Source organism: Dysidea avara, chromosome 6, assembly GCF_963678975.1.
Source record: "Dysidea avara chromosome 6, odDysAvar1.4, whole genome shotgun sequence".
In the NCBI taxonomy this organism is placed as follows: Eukaryota; Metazoa; Porifera; class Demospongiae; order Dictyoceratida; family Dysideidae; genus Dysidea; species Dysidea avara.
In genome coordinates this window covers 14,674,459-14,691,519 of record NC_089277.1, presented here as the reverse complement: position 1 = coordinate 14,691,519, position 17,061 = coordinate 14,674,459, and the positions used below count along the sequence as shown (strand labels likewise).

General features: G+C 36.9%; 2 protein-coding genes and 1 long non-coding RNA gene across 3 annotated transcripts; all 3 read left to right on the top strand.

Annotated features, from left to right (window-relative positions):
* Positions 1–8,698: 8,698 nt before the first annotated feature.
* Positions 8,699–10,636, top strand: LOC136259275 (E3 SUMO-protein ligase ZBED1-like). The gene has a single exon (XM_066052764.1). The coding sequence runs from the start codon at positions 8,699–8,701 to the stop codon at positions 10,634–10,636; it is 1,938 nt and encodes a 645-aa protein (XP_065908836.1).
* Positions 10,637–12,611: 1,975 nt separating this feature from the next.
* LOC136259193 (uncharacterized) lies at positions 12,612–13,905 on the top strand. The gene is made up of 4 exons (XR_010703238.1): positions 12,612–13,154; positions 13,208–13,286; positions 13,693–13,798; positions 13,857–13,905. It is a non-coding gene; the product is annotated as an uncharacterized lncRNA (long non-coding RNA).
* A 232-nt stretch (positions 13,906–14,137) lies between these two features.
* LOC136259185 (uncharacterized) lies at positions 14,138–17,045 on the top strand. The gene is made up of 6 exons (XM_066052647.1): positions 14,138–14,281; positions 14,344–14,418; positions 14,548–14,682; positions 14,782–14,878; positions 15,005–15,177; positions 16,665–17,045. The coding sequence occupies exons 2-5, from the start codon at positions 14,395–14,397 to the stop codon at positions 15,175–15,177; spliced, it is 429 nt and encodes a 142-aa protein (XP_065908719.1). The 5' UTR covers positions 14,138–14,281; positions 14,344–14,394; the 3' UTR covers positions 16,665–17,045.
* Positions 17,046–17,061: the final 16 nt, after the last annotated feature.

Here is a 17,061-nt window from a genome sequence, read left to right as displayed (position 1 = left end):
GGAGGCTGACTTTCTGCGGATGAGTCGAGAAAATTTTTCGTTCGAGGTGCTCTACCAGCCAAGAGAAGAGAAGCCAATCCTATCACATAAGATGGTAATGAAGTTGAATGTATAAGTATTCTACACACCAAGTTTGAAAGAGCTGCGACCTTTCTAACCATCTGGCTGGCAGAGATGAAATTTTCAGTGTAATGATCTTCAATGATTTTGGTGGGTTGCCTCCTTCCTACTGTTACAAGCTGTCTTCCTAGGAACTTTAAATCAGGGGAAGATCCAGAAGAACATCTGAGGCTTCTAAGAAGTGGTCAAATCCTTGACTTGTAAAGTTAAAAGGCCATTGCAAGCTACTACTCTAATAGAACATTAATACACTCTATTAGAACAATCATGTATATATGGTCACTACATTTGCCATCTACTATTAGTGTAGACAAGTTGCTTAGTTAATAAAAGTTGCACAGTCATTATAATATTATTGTATAAATAACATATATAGAATATAGTTTCAGATCAAAAACCTTGTGTATTGGTATGTCAATAATCCTGCATAACCTAGCTAGCTAGCAACTTCTTCAATGTTTAGCGCAAAGGCTATAGCTTTAGTCACACTGAAGAACACAATTATGTATAATTTGCAATGTTCGAGGTGCATATTGTGCACTTTGATATCCTCATGCAGTGTGGTTGGGTGTTTTATGTACAAGTAAAGTAGTCCTCCAGGGATGGCATCCCAGACATCCTGCAATGTACATGATGATAGAATCGCTACTAGTTTTCACTAATTGTTGACATGTGTAGTTACATTTTTATCCAAAAGCACTTAGTTATAATTGTAGGAGTGCATCTAGCTATAGTTTCATTTGAAACAATGTGGTATATACTTTACAAAGTTGCACAATGTGAATTTATAGCATTACAATTTCCATTTTGTCATTAGCACTCTCATTCAAGGTGTTAAAGCACAAAAGTGTTCTAGGATAGAATCCCAGACCCTGCCATGTATTTGATCTCATGCTTGGACCAGCACACTAAGTGTTGCATTTCCCTGTGTTCTATGTTGCACACTCATCATCTCACTCACATTACTTTGGAAAGCAGTCACCAAAGCTGAATCATCCATGATAGCTGTCAATGTAATGATAGTTCATGGAATGATTGGCAGTATGATTTTAATGCAGGAATAGCAAGGGCGGACATTATTTAAGGGGGTCTAGATTGATGATGCCATGGTATAGCAGTAAGTTGAAGACCAAAAAAGGTCACTGTACTACCTGCTGGCAATAGTTGCCCTCCACCAACTAGACTATATCTCCTTATTTATAACTACATACATAGCTTGCTACACTGCTCCTCTAAGAATACTGTGACTGCTCTATTAGAGTATATACTTCAATCTTGACTGCTCTATTGTAGTATCTAAATTATTGATGCTATTGAGCTAGGCTCTCCATCACAGCTACAGATAACTTTAGGGGGGCTAAGCCCCCCATAATTTTTTCACAGGGGTTGCAGCCCTCTTTCTCTGCTGCCCCTGAGGAATAGACTGTTTTACCCTAAAGTTGTATTAACAACTTTCAAGTGTAGTACAATAAGCACATGCTAAATTTATAATTATGAGCATAAGTAAGCATGTTTATCACTGCAATGACTCCTTCATAATTAACTCTATAATAATTATCTATATATTCAGTAGTTGCATTGTGCTCAATAAGCAGACAAACTGCCAGATCTTTCATTTCTTATTCCAGCTCCTGCATACATTTCCCACATCCTATTAAGCTATATAGTGAGACATACCATATATACTTGTACATTAACCTACTCACATTCTATAGGTCGCTTCAAGAACAAATTGTGTGATTAGTCTATTACATTACACACATGTAGTCTACAGTAAACAATCATACATGTGCATGACCATACACTTAGGTCACATAAACTCAATCATCAGTTTCTAATCCATCAATACTCAAAATATTGTGCAAGCTTATAGCCAATTATTCTTTACAAACTAGTTGGCTGAATTGATACCCCAAATGATTTGTAATGTTACATTTTAGTCTGCTCTAGCCATGCATTTATTAACTTTGACGACAGCTTCTTACAGCTGCACTCAACAATCAATGGAACAAACAATCATTGATATGATAAGGGAAACAATGACATAGGCAGAGATGCAAAATTAATAGATCTAAATGAACAGAAATTTGGCTTTATAAAGCAGATAACATTGCAGTATTTTCAAATAAGTTTGTTATTTTCAATGGGTGTTGCTACACAGAGCAGTCCAATACATATGGACCTGTGACAAGCAGAAATCAATACAACAGCATAAACGTATTTTTTGGACAATAAAATTCACTAATGTGTTCAAGGAATTATTCAACCACGCATATCTCCTTACAAAGTACTTGCAATTAGGAAATATGCCAGCATAATAAAAAGCATAATATACTGGAGTGCTATGCTGCATGATGCTAGCATATTAGGTGGATATTTCAAGCTATAGAGCTTAATTCCATGAAAATAGATTGATACTCTCCAATAGAACAGTCAGTGCATGGATGCTGCAAGCTGAGCACTCAAATGCATTGTAGATTGATACTCTCTAATAGAACAGTCACTTTAGTGAAAAAATCTAACAGAGCATTCACTGATTTAAATGTTCAAAGATAACTGTCAGAATTGTTGCTAACCTAAGACCATAATACAAGCATAATTGGAACATCTGATGAGCATAATAGGTGAAAATTTAGGGAAATTCCTGAAAGCATTTTGGGCAAAATTTTGAGCATATTTTACTCAGGCCTACTTGCAACTGAAAATAAAAAGTTCTTTAATTAGCCCATACAGACACAGATTCCATCTGGATGCATGCCCCAGGGCTCTGAGACAGTACTTTGGGTGTCACTTTAAAAATTAAGTAGTTTGTGATTGCTCTATTAGAATGATTAAGAGCATGTTGATCTTTTGCTACACGAATTGACCACCAAAACTGGGGGACCATGCATGGCCTGTGGTTCCCTGCCCTATTTTCACTACCTGTGCAAAACATGATAAAAGGACACTGCAAAAACATGTGTAATCTATTGGTCTACCACACTTATCAAGTAATAAACTACTCTAATAGATAGTGCTGGGCGGTATTGAAAAAATAGCAAATGATATACCTTCCATAAAATGTATCACGGTATTACGTATTGATGTAAAAGCCACTGGTATTAAAGTAACTGCCATTTACCTCAATAAAAGCACCAAATACCCATGGTAGCTCAGCAAGCCTTAGGAACCAACTACCACTAACAAACTTGCTTACGTAGTTTGGTTAGCTGACTACATCAGCACCTGCCTACAAACATTGTCACATGTCTGTGTACTTGATGTGTACTTCTTAATGGCAAATCCTCAACCCCAGTAACAGTTACATCAGGGGTACCACAAGGAACAGTACTTGGTCCTCTGATGTTCTTGTTGTATATTAATGACATTACCAGAAGTATTTCATCCCCACTACGGCTGTTTGCTGATGACTGCTTGTTATATAGAGTAACTGATTCCCAGAATGATGCTTCCATCCTTCAGCAAGATCTTGACAGACTATCAGAATGGTACAACTTAGGTCTAATGTATCCAAATGTGTTGTAATAAGATGCACCAGATCTCAGTCACCTATCATTCATAACTATAAACTGAACAACCATACCTTAACAATTACTGATAGACATACATACCTTGGAGTACTCTTGGATAAACATTTATCTTGGTCACCTCATGTATCCAAAATAACAGGAAAAGCATCCAGAACATTAAACTTTCTTAAGAGAAACCTAAGTAATTGTTCTACACAAGTGAAAGCAGCAGCATATTTAGCAATGGTAAGACCACAACTGGAATATGCTTCAGTAGTATGGGACCCTATTTATAACAGTGATGTACTTAAACTTGAAAATATTCAAAGAAGAGCAGCAAGATGGGTATTGAAAGATTACAGTAGATACAGTTCAGTTACTTCCATGCTTCAACATCTCTCCTGGCCTGAACTTAAAACTCGACGCAAGATATCCAGACTGCAGACATTTCACAAAGCACTTCACAACCAAATTCCCTTATCTATCCCATCCCCAATGACCAGAGAAACCAGGCAATATCATCAGTACCATTTCATACTCCCTACAATATCTACTACAGCTTACCAAAAAAGTTTTTTCTCCAGAACAGTTCAAGACTGGAACTCGTTGCCACAATTCCTCATTGATTTAAATGACTCTGACTCTTTCTCAGTTAACATTGCTAATTATTGTAGTAATGTACGTGTGTGATTTTTTTTTCCCGAGTGCATCAGCAGTGTGGCTGCTCAGTAATAATAAATAAATAAAGTCTGGTTACTTTCTAAATATGGGATGAAACAAGCCCACAGGAAAGCCATAGTTCCCAGACGGTATGGTGGTATTAAAAAAACAGGCGGTATCAAAACCGGTATGACTTAAATATCACAGATTACTAACAATACCGGTATATCGCCCAGCTCTACTAATAGAACACATTGACAGATAAAACTGTGAAGCTTTACCTCTATCTCAGTCATGAATCAATAATTTCACAAACTCATAGGCCATATACACAGTAGCATTAGGGTATTATGGCTATACCTGCATTACTGAGTTGTTATTTGTTTAGGCAGTTGCACAAGATACATTATTATTGTTGTTAATTTTCGTATAGAAAACCAGGTATGTAAAATGTGAGGTTAATGAGCTGGTCCTGCAATAAAGTGCTCCAGCTCACACAAAATAATTCTCCATAACAAATGAATGGATTTCAAATACTATTAGACTCTCCAGCTCCTGGACTCTGCATTGCTTGCATCATCACAAGGTTAAAATATCAAGATTTAAACGTCCATAAAATGCACACTTGCCAAGCAATCTATACAGCTGTTCAACTGACACAATCAAAAGCAGATGGTAAATGTAGTGACTACATGGTTGTTCTAATAGAATACTGAATGTTCTATTAGAGTAGTAGCTTCCAATGACCTTTTAACTTTAAAAGTCAAGGATTTGACCACTTCTTAGAAGCCTCAGATGTTCTTCTGGATCTTCCCCTGATATAAAGCTCCTATGGAAGACAGCTTGTAAGGAGGCAACCCACCAAAATCATTGAAGATCATTACACTGAAAATTCCATCTCTGCCAGCCAGATGGTTAGAAAGGTCGCAGCTCTTTCAAACTTGGTGTGTAGAAAACTTATACATTCAACTTCATTACCATCTTATGTGATAGGATTGGCTTCTCTTCTCTTGGCTGGTAGAGCACCTCGAACGAAAAATTTTCTCGACCCATCCGCAGAAAATCAGCCTCTGTGGAAAACACAGGCAAAGTTTTACTCACTTTTATGCATGGTTTGGTAGGCCAACAACACTTGATATCACACTCAGAATCTGGGAGTTCTGGACGTCTTCTTCTTTAGAGCGCACGAAATAAAATAAAGATCAATCACGTGAGATATTGTTTTCGAACAGTTCGCACATTCCAATGAATAACATACTAGGGAATTACCCTGTCACTTTGAGGTTTCTATGGGATATCCAACTACCGGATAACAATCTGTGGACAGAAATTTTACGGAAATTGAATACGCCATTCACTAGTTATTTGAAACCATAGTTGTTATAGGCGCTACCGTTTTGCTCATAACTTGAGGCCTGCTGGTTCGATTTACTTACAACTTGGTACTCAGGGAGAACAAAGACTCCTCTATTGAATGGTCCAAACTGAAAGTGCGTGCGTTGTTGTGGTGAGAAGTTATAGATGTTTGTTAAAATAATTGTAATTTTGCTCGCTTCGTGCCACCGCACATCCACTAGAGCCTCTGGAGCCCTTTACCAATAGAAACCACTGAAGAAAACTGTTGTAAATGTTGTATTGGTGGTCCATACAGCTCTATAAGTCTTTAGTTAGCCTTTATTGGTATTAGTATGTTGAGTAGCTCGCCTAGTGTGTTAAGTTCGATAATACGTACCGTTCGATAATAGGCGACTTACTATACAATGTAATAGCATGACAGTGTAACATCTTAAACCTGCTGTTACAGCGTTACTTTTGGTCCTATATCATATGCCTTAGCATATAACGGGTTATTTTCGAATCTTTAGGAAAACACAGGTTCTTCGAAAATTGAAATTAGTGCAGAGCAGCTAGCTATTTTATTTTGCTTTTATGATTATGATTATGACCTATTTCTCTTACATCTAAGTAATGGAGCATATTGTATTTCATTTCATAATGGAACATCTCAACAGCAATAACATCATTAACAAGCATCAACACGGTTTCAGGCCTTCTCATTCCTGTCAAAGTCAGCTACTGCTACTAACGGATGACATTCTTAAAGCTATGGATGAAAAGAAACAAGTAGATCTGATCTTTTTAGATTTTTGCAAAGCCTTTGATAAAGTGCCACATAGACGGCTATTAAACAAACTAAAGCACTATGGAATTACTGGTAACCTTGTTAAATGGATAGAGCAATGGCTGACTAAAAGAACTTTATATTTGTTTCATGTGCTTGTAAATATGCGTCCTTTATTTTATTTTTAATGATACCTTGACTGTCTACTCACAAGTAACTCTAGAAAATCATGTGTCAAGTAAACTACCCGTAAAGTCTAGAGTTCCACAAGGAACCGTATTGGGACCTCTCATGTTTTTGTTGTACATTAATGACATTGATGAAAATATTTCCTCAACTGTTCGGCTATTTGCTGATGATTGCGTTATGTATAGGATAATTGATTCCTTAGAAGATTCAATGTGCCTTCAAAGAGACCTCAGTATCATTCTTAACTGGACTAAAAAGTGGCAGATGCAATTGAACATTGACAAATGTGTAGTATTAAGGTGTACAAGATCAACATCTCCCATTAATTATGACTATAATTTAAATGATGAAACTCTTCAAGTAACAGAACAACATCGATACCTGGGACTTATTTTTCATGAAAGTTTGCAATGGTCGCATCATATTCAAGCTATGTGCATTAAAGCAAACAGATCCTTAAATTTTCTTTGGCGCAACTTAAGTAAATGTAGTAGCAATGTCAAGCAAAATGCCTACATTACCATTATAAGACCATTGTTAGAGTATGCAGCTTGTGTCTGGGACCCTTATCACGAATACTTAATATATGACACAGAAAAAATCCAATGACGTGCTGCAAGATGGGTCCTTTCTGATTTTAGTTGGTACAGTAGTGTGACAGATATGTTGAACTTCCTTGAATGGCCAACCCTACAAGAGAGAAGACGCATTAATAGGTTAAGCCAATTTCACAAAATTGTTCATCAGCTTACTCCTTCCATACAGCTACCATCTTATTTCTTACCAACTCAGTATCCAACTAGACAGCTTCATCAACATTGATTTATTATCCCAGTCAGTTCCACTGTATCGTATCAGAAAAGTTTCTTTCCAAATACTTTAAGAGAATGGAACACTTTACCTAACAATTTTATTGAAGAGCAATCCACAGAAATTTTTACCAACCACCTTGTCATCACACAATAAATAATTTTATGTTTTTTTTTGTTTTTAATTACCTGGGTCAATTATCAGCTATGCTGCCTCGACCCAGTATATAATCATAATCAAAGTATTATGAAGAGGTTAAAAGGCTTAGTAACAATAGACAGTTTGCTGAATCAGGTGAAATTGTCTTAACTGCTCTTCCTAACCTAAAACGGGGCAGGCCACTACTCATGGGTGACACACTAGATAATCAGGTGCAATCTTATGTTTGTGCCACACGTAGAACTGGAGGAATGGTCACCACTACAATGGTTTTGGCAGCTGGTGAGGTTACAGTGAAGACCCACAACAAGAAGCTTCTGCATGATAAGGATGGGGATAAGGCATCTGCAGGGCCTATCAAATTAACCGGATACTGGGCTAAATCCTTGTTTGATCGTATGTGTTTTGTCAAAAGGAAAACAACAACAGCAGCAAAAATAGATCCATTATGCTTCGTTGACCTAAAGGAGCAGTATCTCTTGGATATTAAAGTGGTTGTGGAAATGGAAAAAGTCCCTCCAGAATTAATATTGTTGCAGAGTCACCATGGACGATGGAGGAAATGGTCAAAAAGGGTAGAAGTTGCTGTGCTTAATGATAAATGACAGAGCATAGCTGTCTTTTGTGCTAGCCTTGCGGGTGAATTTTTACCCTTGCAACTAAGACACCAGCCTGTTTGTCAAGATATGCCTTTCCAAACAACTGGAACATACATTTACAGAAGATGAAGGAATACATTTATAAAATGCACATAATATGATTGTTGTTAAGGTACCAGCAAATTGTACAGACAAACTACAGCCAATGGATCTGTCCGTCAATAAGGCTGAAAAAGATTTCTTAATGAAAAAGTTTCAGATTTGGTATTCACATGAGGTAGAAAAGCTTTACAAGGAAACTGCACCAGGAAATTTCACTCCTGTGGATTTACGTACAAGTATACTTAAGCCACTTGGAGCTGAATGGCTTTTCAATGTCTATCAGTATCTATAGAGTAGGGCCCAAACAAACTTAGCTGAATTCGAACATTCGTTCGAACTAACGAACCTTCGAATGCAGGTTAACCAATTCGAATTATGCAATTAAATAGTATACGGAAAGGTGTACAATAATTTCCGTAGCTTAAAACATGGCGTCCACATCTGGAGGAAGTGTGCGTTTTACACGTGGTTCGAGCGCAAGCCTTATAAGTGAATCTCAGACTGAGGAAATCGCTGAAGACAATCGAGAGACTGAAGAGAGTGAAACAGAAAGTATTTCTGCAGGCAGCGAAGGGCCGAAGCCGAAAAAGTTTCGCTCAGACGTGTGGGACTTCTTTACGAAGGTACCTGGTGGAAAGAAAGTGTTGTGTGGATTGTGCAAGAATGAATACTCTTACCTTGGAGCAACAAGTAACTTGAGAGAACATTTGCTTCGTTATCACAAAGAGAAGTATAAACGAAACGAAAGCGGAAGCAACAAAGCTTCCGATGGCAAGGAACAAACTAGCATGGATGCTTTTTTTACTCGCAGCAAGTGCCCGCCATCACGTGCCAAGAAGATTACAGAATTGATTGCATTCATGGTGGCAAAAGATTTACGACCTGCTGCAGTTGTTGATGGGGAAGGGTTTAAGCGACTTTTATCCTACCTGGAGCCTGGCTATGTCATCCCATCATCTGTACACATAATGGATGTTATTCGTCGGAAGTATACCGTGGCTAAGGAAAAGCTTAAAAGAATTTTAGCTGAAAGTGGAAAAACAACACAGTATTCACTGACAACAGATATTTGGACCAGCTTTGCCAATGATGCCTATATTTCACTGACTGTTCATTTTATTGATGAGTGTTGGGAACTGAGGAGCTATACTCTGACTACATATCCATTTCCAGAGCAGCACACAGGTGACAACATTGTGGAGAAATTGAAGGAAGTTGTTGGTGAGTATGAAATCGATGACAATAGCATATTTGCTATTGTTCATGACCAAGGCTCCAATTTCCAACGTGCAGGGCGTCTTTTAGAAGCTGACAAACAGTGGAATAGTTTGAACTGTGCAGCTCATTGCTTACAATTGTGTGTTATTGAAGGACTTGGCATAAATGCTATAGCACAAGCTTTAGCTGCTGCAAAAGCATTGGTCAAGCATTTCCATCACAGTGCACGGGCTACTGAAGAGTTAAGGAAGAAACAAGAAAGTATGAATCAACCTACACACAAACTGGTCAATGAATGTAAAACACGCTGGAATAGTACATTTTACATGTGTCAGTCCCTTCTTCAAAACAGGTGGCCAGTTTCGGCTGTTATAGCAGATGAATCTGTTACTAGGGTGGAGCATAGAAGGCTAGATTTGTCAAATGCACAGTGGGAGCTACTTGGTGATTTGGTGAAAATTCTTCACCCACTAGAAATAGGAACAACTCATCTGTGTTCTGAGTCTACATCATCTATATCATCCATTCTTCCTGTTCTTTTTGGAATTTTGAAGCACTTAGAGGTTAAAGAAGGTGATTCAACAAATATTAGAAGATTCAAGATGTCTGTCGAATCTCAAATTAAAAGTAGGTGGGATTTGAATGACATTGCTTCTTCGGATATCAAAGTGATTGCAGCAGCCTTGGATCCTCGATACAAAGCTTTAAAATTTCTCTCTGTAGAAAAAATATGTGAAGTTAAAACAAAAATAAGACATAAAATACAAAACCTTCAAATTGACAGTGATAGTTCAAACTCAGAATCACAGGTTCAACCATCAATGAAAAAGAAGGCACTTGACATATTGTTTGGACCAGAAGAAAATGATACATCTGTAAGGTTAGAGGATGAAGTAGATTTGTACTTCTCTGAAACATGCACACCTAGGAATTCTAATCCTCTAGTTTGGTGGAAAGCTAACTCATTACGTTATCCTCGTCTCAGCAAGCTTGTAAAACCTCTCTTTGCTATCCCAGCAACTTCAACAAGCAGCGAAAGGCTGTTTTCAGTAGCAGGCTTAACTGTCACTAGACTACGTAGTAGTTTGAGCAGGGATAATGTAAACGCCTTGATTTTTCTCCACAACAACTACAGTTTATTGGTATGATCACTTCAAGTTATATGTGTGTACTTTTAGAATTATGAACTTGCTACAAGATGTCCATGTGTATACTTTTAAAATTGTAAACTTGTTACTGTAAACCATGTGTTAACCAATTTTACTTCAAGTTCGAAAGGTTCGTGAACTTTAAGTAATGAATGTTCGAACCATGAAAATCTAAGTTCGTTTGGGCCCTACTATAGAGTAACAACTCATTAGCTAAAAATGGATTCTGGGGGGCAGGTATTACCAGTGTTCTTGAACTATAATTGTTTATAGGAACAATATTTTTAGTATTGACTTCTGGAATATAAACTGTATTGACTTTTAGGTAGTTACGCATACAATTTAAATGATTGTTGTATTTGTGGTAATCTATCTTGACAGCTAACTATATAACTCAGCAACTTTGAAGAAAATTCAATATAATCTAATTTTACTGCCAAACCACATTACTATACATACAATTCTGGACAGTTCCAGAATAGAATGAATACAATTACAAGATTGCATCATAACCATAAGTGCAAAGTGTGAAAAAATCACAGACAACCTGTCTGGCTACATGTCCCAAGTACTAAAGGGAAAGGTAAACAAACATCTCCTTCAAAACACTGTACTAAATGTGGACACATTGCTTCCTGGTGGAATGGCTTATGGAGAGCCTGTCCACAACAAATAACTGTGGCAAATGTAATTACAAAAACTCCACAGTCTTGGACACCTTGTTGTTTATCAACCTTGGCAACATCATGTTTGGAGACTCCAAACAATTCATGTATGACCACCTGGGCTCCGTCATCAATGCTGTCATACAGGGAGTCATACACCATCACCTTATCTGATCCTTCTAGGTGAACATTGGAAGCAATAATCCAATGGTTACCACGTGAGTAAATTATTTGTAAGCATTGCCTCGAACATTGCTTGTTCAAAAGTCTGTTCACTGGGCTACTTGGAGAAGGTTAAATGTACATTGTAACTACAGCGGCTTACTTGTTATGAAGTGATGAACAACAGTGAGTGACATCTCCGTGTTTCAAAATTCTTGCCACGTCTTAAATTTAAATTGTGGGTTATCTGTAGTGAAATATTTTGATTGAAAATGGGCAGATAGAATAGTGTTATTTGCCACTTGTGAGAAAAGGTTTTGAAGTGCCAACCCCTAGTTTGTATATTTTCTCATATACTATGGTAACTTGTATATGTGACTGGATAGGTATTACATGTATTTGTGTAGCTTGTGTGTCTTTTAAGAACATATATTGTTGTAGTGATGATAAAGGACATTCTCCTGCGACCAGTGTCACCGAAGGTATTGTAACAATGTGTACGTGTATCTAAAGGCTACAAAATACCAAGTTGAAAATTGATTTGACCTTTAAAGAATTAGCCAGCTGAGCATGTGCAGTAAATTTGACTACCCCAATATCCACCTGTTACAATGGATGGAGAGTCAAGTATGAAATATCTGAGCACCAAAAATGAGTGTTCATTTAGAGTAGTTTGATTGATCATGTTAGAAAAGTGTATGCTCTAATAGAGTAACTGAACAGAACTTTGTGATGAGTTTTACCAAATTATGTTTCTCTGGGCATTTTTGTGATGAGCTGGCCTGTACAGGAATAATACTTTATATGTCACAAAAACAATAACCCCATGGGCTATATGACATATTCAAGAACTATTGTTTCTCTGGTTTGATAGGCAGTGCGTTGAAGTACTCTAATAGAACACACACTTAAATTCTGGTTGACAAACTATATACATACTCTAATGGAACAGCCACAGTGTTGCAGTACACAAATGGTATATCTGTATACAACTGTGTAGTTGCAACTGATAAACTAGCACTGTAGTCCACCACCAGCTATTACTCCTTTGCACACTATTACATTTAGAAACAACTGTTAAATTGTAGACTTTCATCATAGCTCCCTATGATTGTGCAGTCAAGATACACGTATTAATATACAAATATATATATACTCTATATGTATCATCACACCTCAGATCAAAGGAACTGGCCAAGCTACATTCAAAATGTAGTCCAGTTGGTGACTTTGCTTGGGCTACATCTGGGCAGCAATTATAATATTATAGACATTAAGGCCAAAATCAATTGTGGGGTTTGATTAATACTCATGTGATTAATATGCACATTTTGGATTTTACTATGAAAACCACTAAGACGGAGAGCATTTTGTCACCCTTGCTAACCTACAAGTTGAAAAAACGTTGGGGCTAAGTGAGAACTAGTGCTATAGCAAGTGTTTCTACATGTTTTCGAGTACTGATAGCATAATATTACTGAATTAACCACTCTACAATCAAGCTATATGTATGTTGTGATGTATTACTAGTACAAGTACAGTACTTGTGTGTTGTGATAACCAAGGTTCAAGATATCCCGGTATCTGTTGTGTATTTCACTTCACTTCTTAGGAACAAGATTTCTACCAAGAACCGGAGCCTGTTATGGCTGGAGGTGTTAGTGTGGCATCACAAATGGCTGGCAGAAAAGGTAGCTAGTGTTTGATTATGTCAGCCATATTGTTTAGCTAATGGTGGTTGTAGGATTTTTACTGAAAGAAGAAGATAGGAAAAAGCAAAGAGAACAGTCATGCACAATTGTGAAGGATGGTAGACCTAAAACGTAAGTTTTAATTATAAACTTGACTGTTGACTTTGTTAATAACCAGTTGTAAGCAGTTTTAAAAACTGACCAAAGTTGGCCTTATTTTCCATTATCTTGCTATTGTCTTCAGCAATGATATTTAATTTTTATTGTGTATAGCCACAGCCAAAAATTCTGCAGGCTTTTCCCTCTATGCATTGAGAGTTTGTCTTTAGCTGCAAAGGTTTTTCTGGTATGTATGTACAGATAGTTATACCACAAGCACGAGTGCTTTTCCTGATATATACTCCCAGGGGTCACCATGTGAAGGCTCCAACTAACATAGTCTTGATAAAGACTCACATGCACGCATGCACACACATGCGTGCGCACTCACAGACACACTCACGCATATATGTATGTAACATGCGATGTTGTTTGATAGATGACCAACAATCACTTGTACTGGCATGGACTGTCACTACAATACTACAAGAGCAGAGCTCAACAAGAAGAGCAGAAATTGTTAAGACACATGATCAAGATAGCAAGTCAGTGACCGACTACACTCACACTGTATGTTGATTATCAATGTCATTTGTTGTGTAGAATACTTGAAGGATTTGAGAAATTACAATACAATGTTTGTTATACTAAGGTGAGGATAGTGAGTGTGCATGTTGTGTGTGTTGTATGTACGTGTACAAGTACGTCCAACTTGTCTATGTACTAATTTGATGTACTAATCCTTTAGTGGTCTAAGTTATTCACTTGTACAAAGATTAAAACCAACATGAGAAAAAGTTCCTGGAAAATATCGTAAAATGAAGTATGTTGTGAAATTTGTACATGTGATATGGTAATTAATTTGTGATTTCTTATAGGATTTAGAAATATTCATAGACCCCACAGGAAATTTTGTAAAATGCCGTAATCTTAAAGTATCTGATCATCCATTAATACCATATTTTTCAGTGGCCAAGAAGGGTCTCACATTCATCTACCTGGGGAATGACTCAATGGTTGAGAACATGGTATGTAATTTAATTGTGTGGTATTAACATGGATACCTTTACTTGCCATAAATTGTCCTTAGGTCAACTTTGAGAAGTTGAGAATGATAGCTTGAGAAGTGAAGAGCTGCAAAATGTACTGTATGAAGCCAATGATGGTAAGAACCAAGTAACTGGTGACTGTTCTATTAGAGTATTTCACTAGTGTACTACACACATAGCAAATACAGTTCACCACTTCATTAACATTAAGTACATTGATAGTACACTTGTGTTCTTCCCAATAGCCTCCACCAGTAGAAGCTGTTATGGTACATCTGGGTACCCCACCCAAGTCATTACACGGTTCATTGAGAATAAAGTTCAAGAGTCCTACAGCTTATCAAGCAACTGTCAATAATCTTAAGAGAGTTTATACTCAGGTTAGCAAGTTGTTAAGATTTATTATATAGCCTGCTTTGAGGTAAAGAATTTTATTCCATAACACAACTGTGATTATGCCAACTTTTATATATTCACAGCATCAAATGAGAAAAAGAGTAAAAGCCTACGTGGAGCAACCTTACGTAATAACTGATGAGGGTCACCTTGATGTGTTGTTTAAGATTTTAATGACAGGTTTGTCAAATTCTAATTAATGCACACTGAATTTAAGTTGCATAAATGCTATGGTTACTTATGGAGTAGAGCAGTGTAATGCCTAACTGGATCTATAAGTACTTTAGTTTGTTGATATTGTTTTAGTTTGCACACACAAGAAATCAGACAAGAAACCAGAGAGTCCATCGGCAAATTGCAGTCACAGAACATCACGGCAAAGTTCCATACCCAGCAGTATACCCATGTCTCCCAAACAGGGATCAGTGTCTTCAGACTCACCTCCACCATCACCAAAAAAAAGAAGACCAGTACTCTAGGTATGTAAATGCACTTTCAATACGTTACAGTATTTAGTATTTCAACATATTTAACATTTCACAGGTCACAGCTCCAAGTTAGGATCACTATTAATGGAGGCAACAAACCTTCTAGCAAAAGAGCAGCTTCTCGTAAGTTCTTATAGTATACCAGCAGTGTGTGCTTGTATAGTATACTGATGTCCCATATATGTAGCTAGTTTAGGAGTAGTGTGGCTTAGTAACAAAGTGAATAGAGGCTGAGTACTATATTAAGCTTAAGATCACACCCAAGTTGAGTTGGGAGCTAAAGAGAACACTAATAACAACTGTAGCAGAAAGTTGAATAGTACACATCAAGTCAACATGTAACAGAATTTACTAAAAAAAAAAAATGAGGCTAGTTGTTAGAGTAACAACATTTTGCTCAATTGTTAGTGAGGAGTAGGCTAGTCTCAACCAGACAAGTTTTTCACGTGACACTTAATATGGATTAGGGATCATAAGCTGACACTTATGATCTCTAATAAATAAGCACCCTGCTGGGAAATCTGTCTGTGTGTATGAGACTATATAATTGTTGGTAAACAGCACAATGTTCTCTACAGCTGATAACATGTATTAAATCCCATTGTGTGAGAGTGTGTCAGTGGAGTGCTGGGTGATAACTAGACAGAGTGGCTTCACTATTGTACAATAAGTTAGTTGCCATCCTCATTGTTATTACACTAGTCCTCAGCTTCACCTCATAGTAACAATGATGTCACCCTCATAACAGGATATGTGACCGAATTTTGGAAAACCGTCGATGTACACACAACAGTACTTTTGTAATAAAACGCATTTAAAAACTATTGGTAAAAAATGCAAGCTCTAGAAAAAAAATTGTGCAAGTTTTTATCGTCTCGCGGTGAGCGAATTAAGCCTCCAATGGATAAATCCTGGGTATCATCGTGTTTGCCTGTTCATAGGGAGTACAAAAATCTTTGTTTCATCTCCATACACAAAAAGATTCCAAAGTTACAGACGTTTGTTTACGTTGCAGTGACGAAATAATTTACCGACGATCATTTTTCCATGAATTTGCCTTCCTTCTTGAACACAGAAGCATGCCTGGGGAAAAAACTATACCTTGGTGGATGCACAAATTCGTGGTGAACACAATGAGCCAAGATTCAATTCCGTATGTCGTTGTATCGGTAAGTTATGATGGTTTATGTAAGCACCTGTAGATTCTTTTCTCGATAGCTTCTGTACATGTCAAATTATTTGCTCGTCCTGCTGTCTAGTGCTGTATTTCCAATGCTGCTTAACTTAGGAAGCTGAAACTTGGCTAGTCCATTCCTCTGTCCCTGTAGAAAACAAAGAACAAATAAAATGCATTTTGAAAATTGTGCTGATATCGACGGTTTTCTAACATTAGGTGACATATATAACTATAACATATACACCATTTTGACTATCACATATAGCATTATTGTGAATTTTGATTTCTCTTTTCTTTACAGCTAAAATTTGGGCACCATTATAATCCCACAGACTTTTTTGAATGCAATCACAAACCATCGAACATGTCATTTGTACATATTAATATACTATTTTATTGTCAGAGTGTCCTTATAGTTGTTATTGTATAGAGAAGAAGATATGTTAGCACTGTTATAATATTGTAATATAATGTACCGTAATTTGCTTTATTTTTGTGCAAAAAATTTAGTGATTAAAATTTTCGTTGTAAAAGTATTTTTGTATGATTTACGTGAATGACTGTTCTATTAGAGTAGTTTGATCCTTTATAAAAAATTTTGTGCAAGAAATGTTCGTACAAGTTTTTGCATATTTTACAACGAAAAAAAGCTAATTATTGTTATTTTGTATACAACATGTAAAACACACACACATACA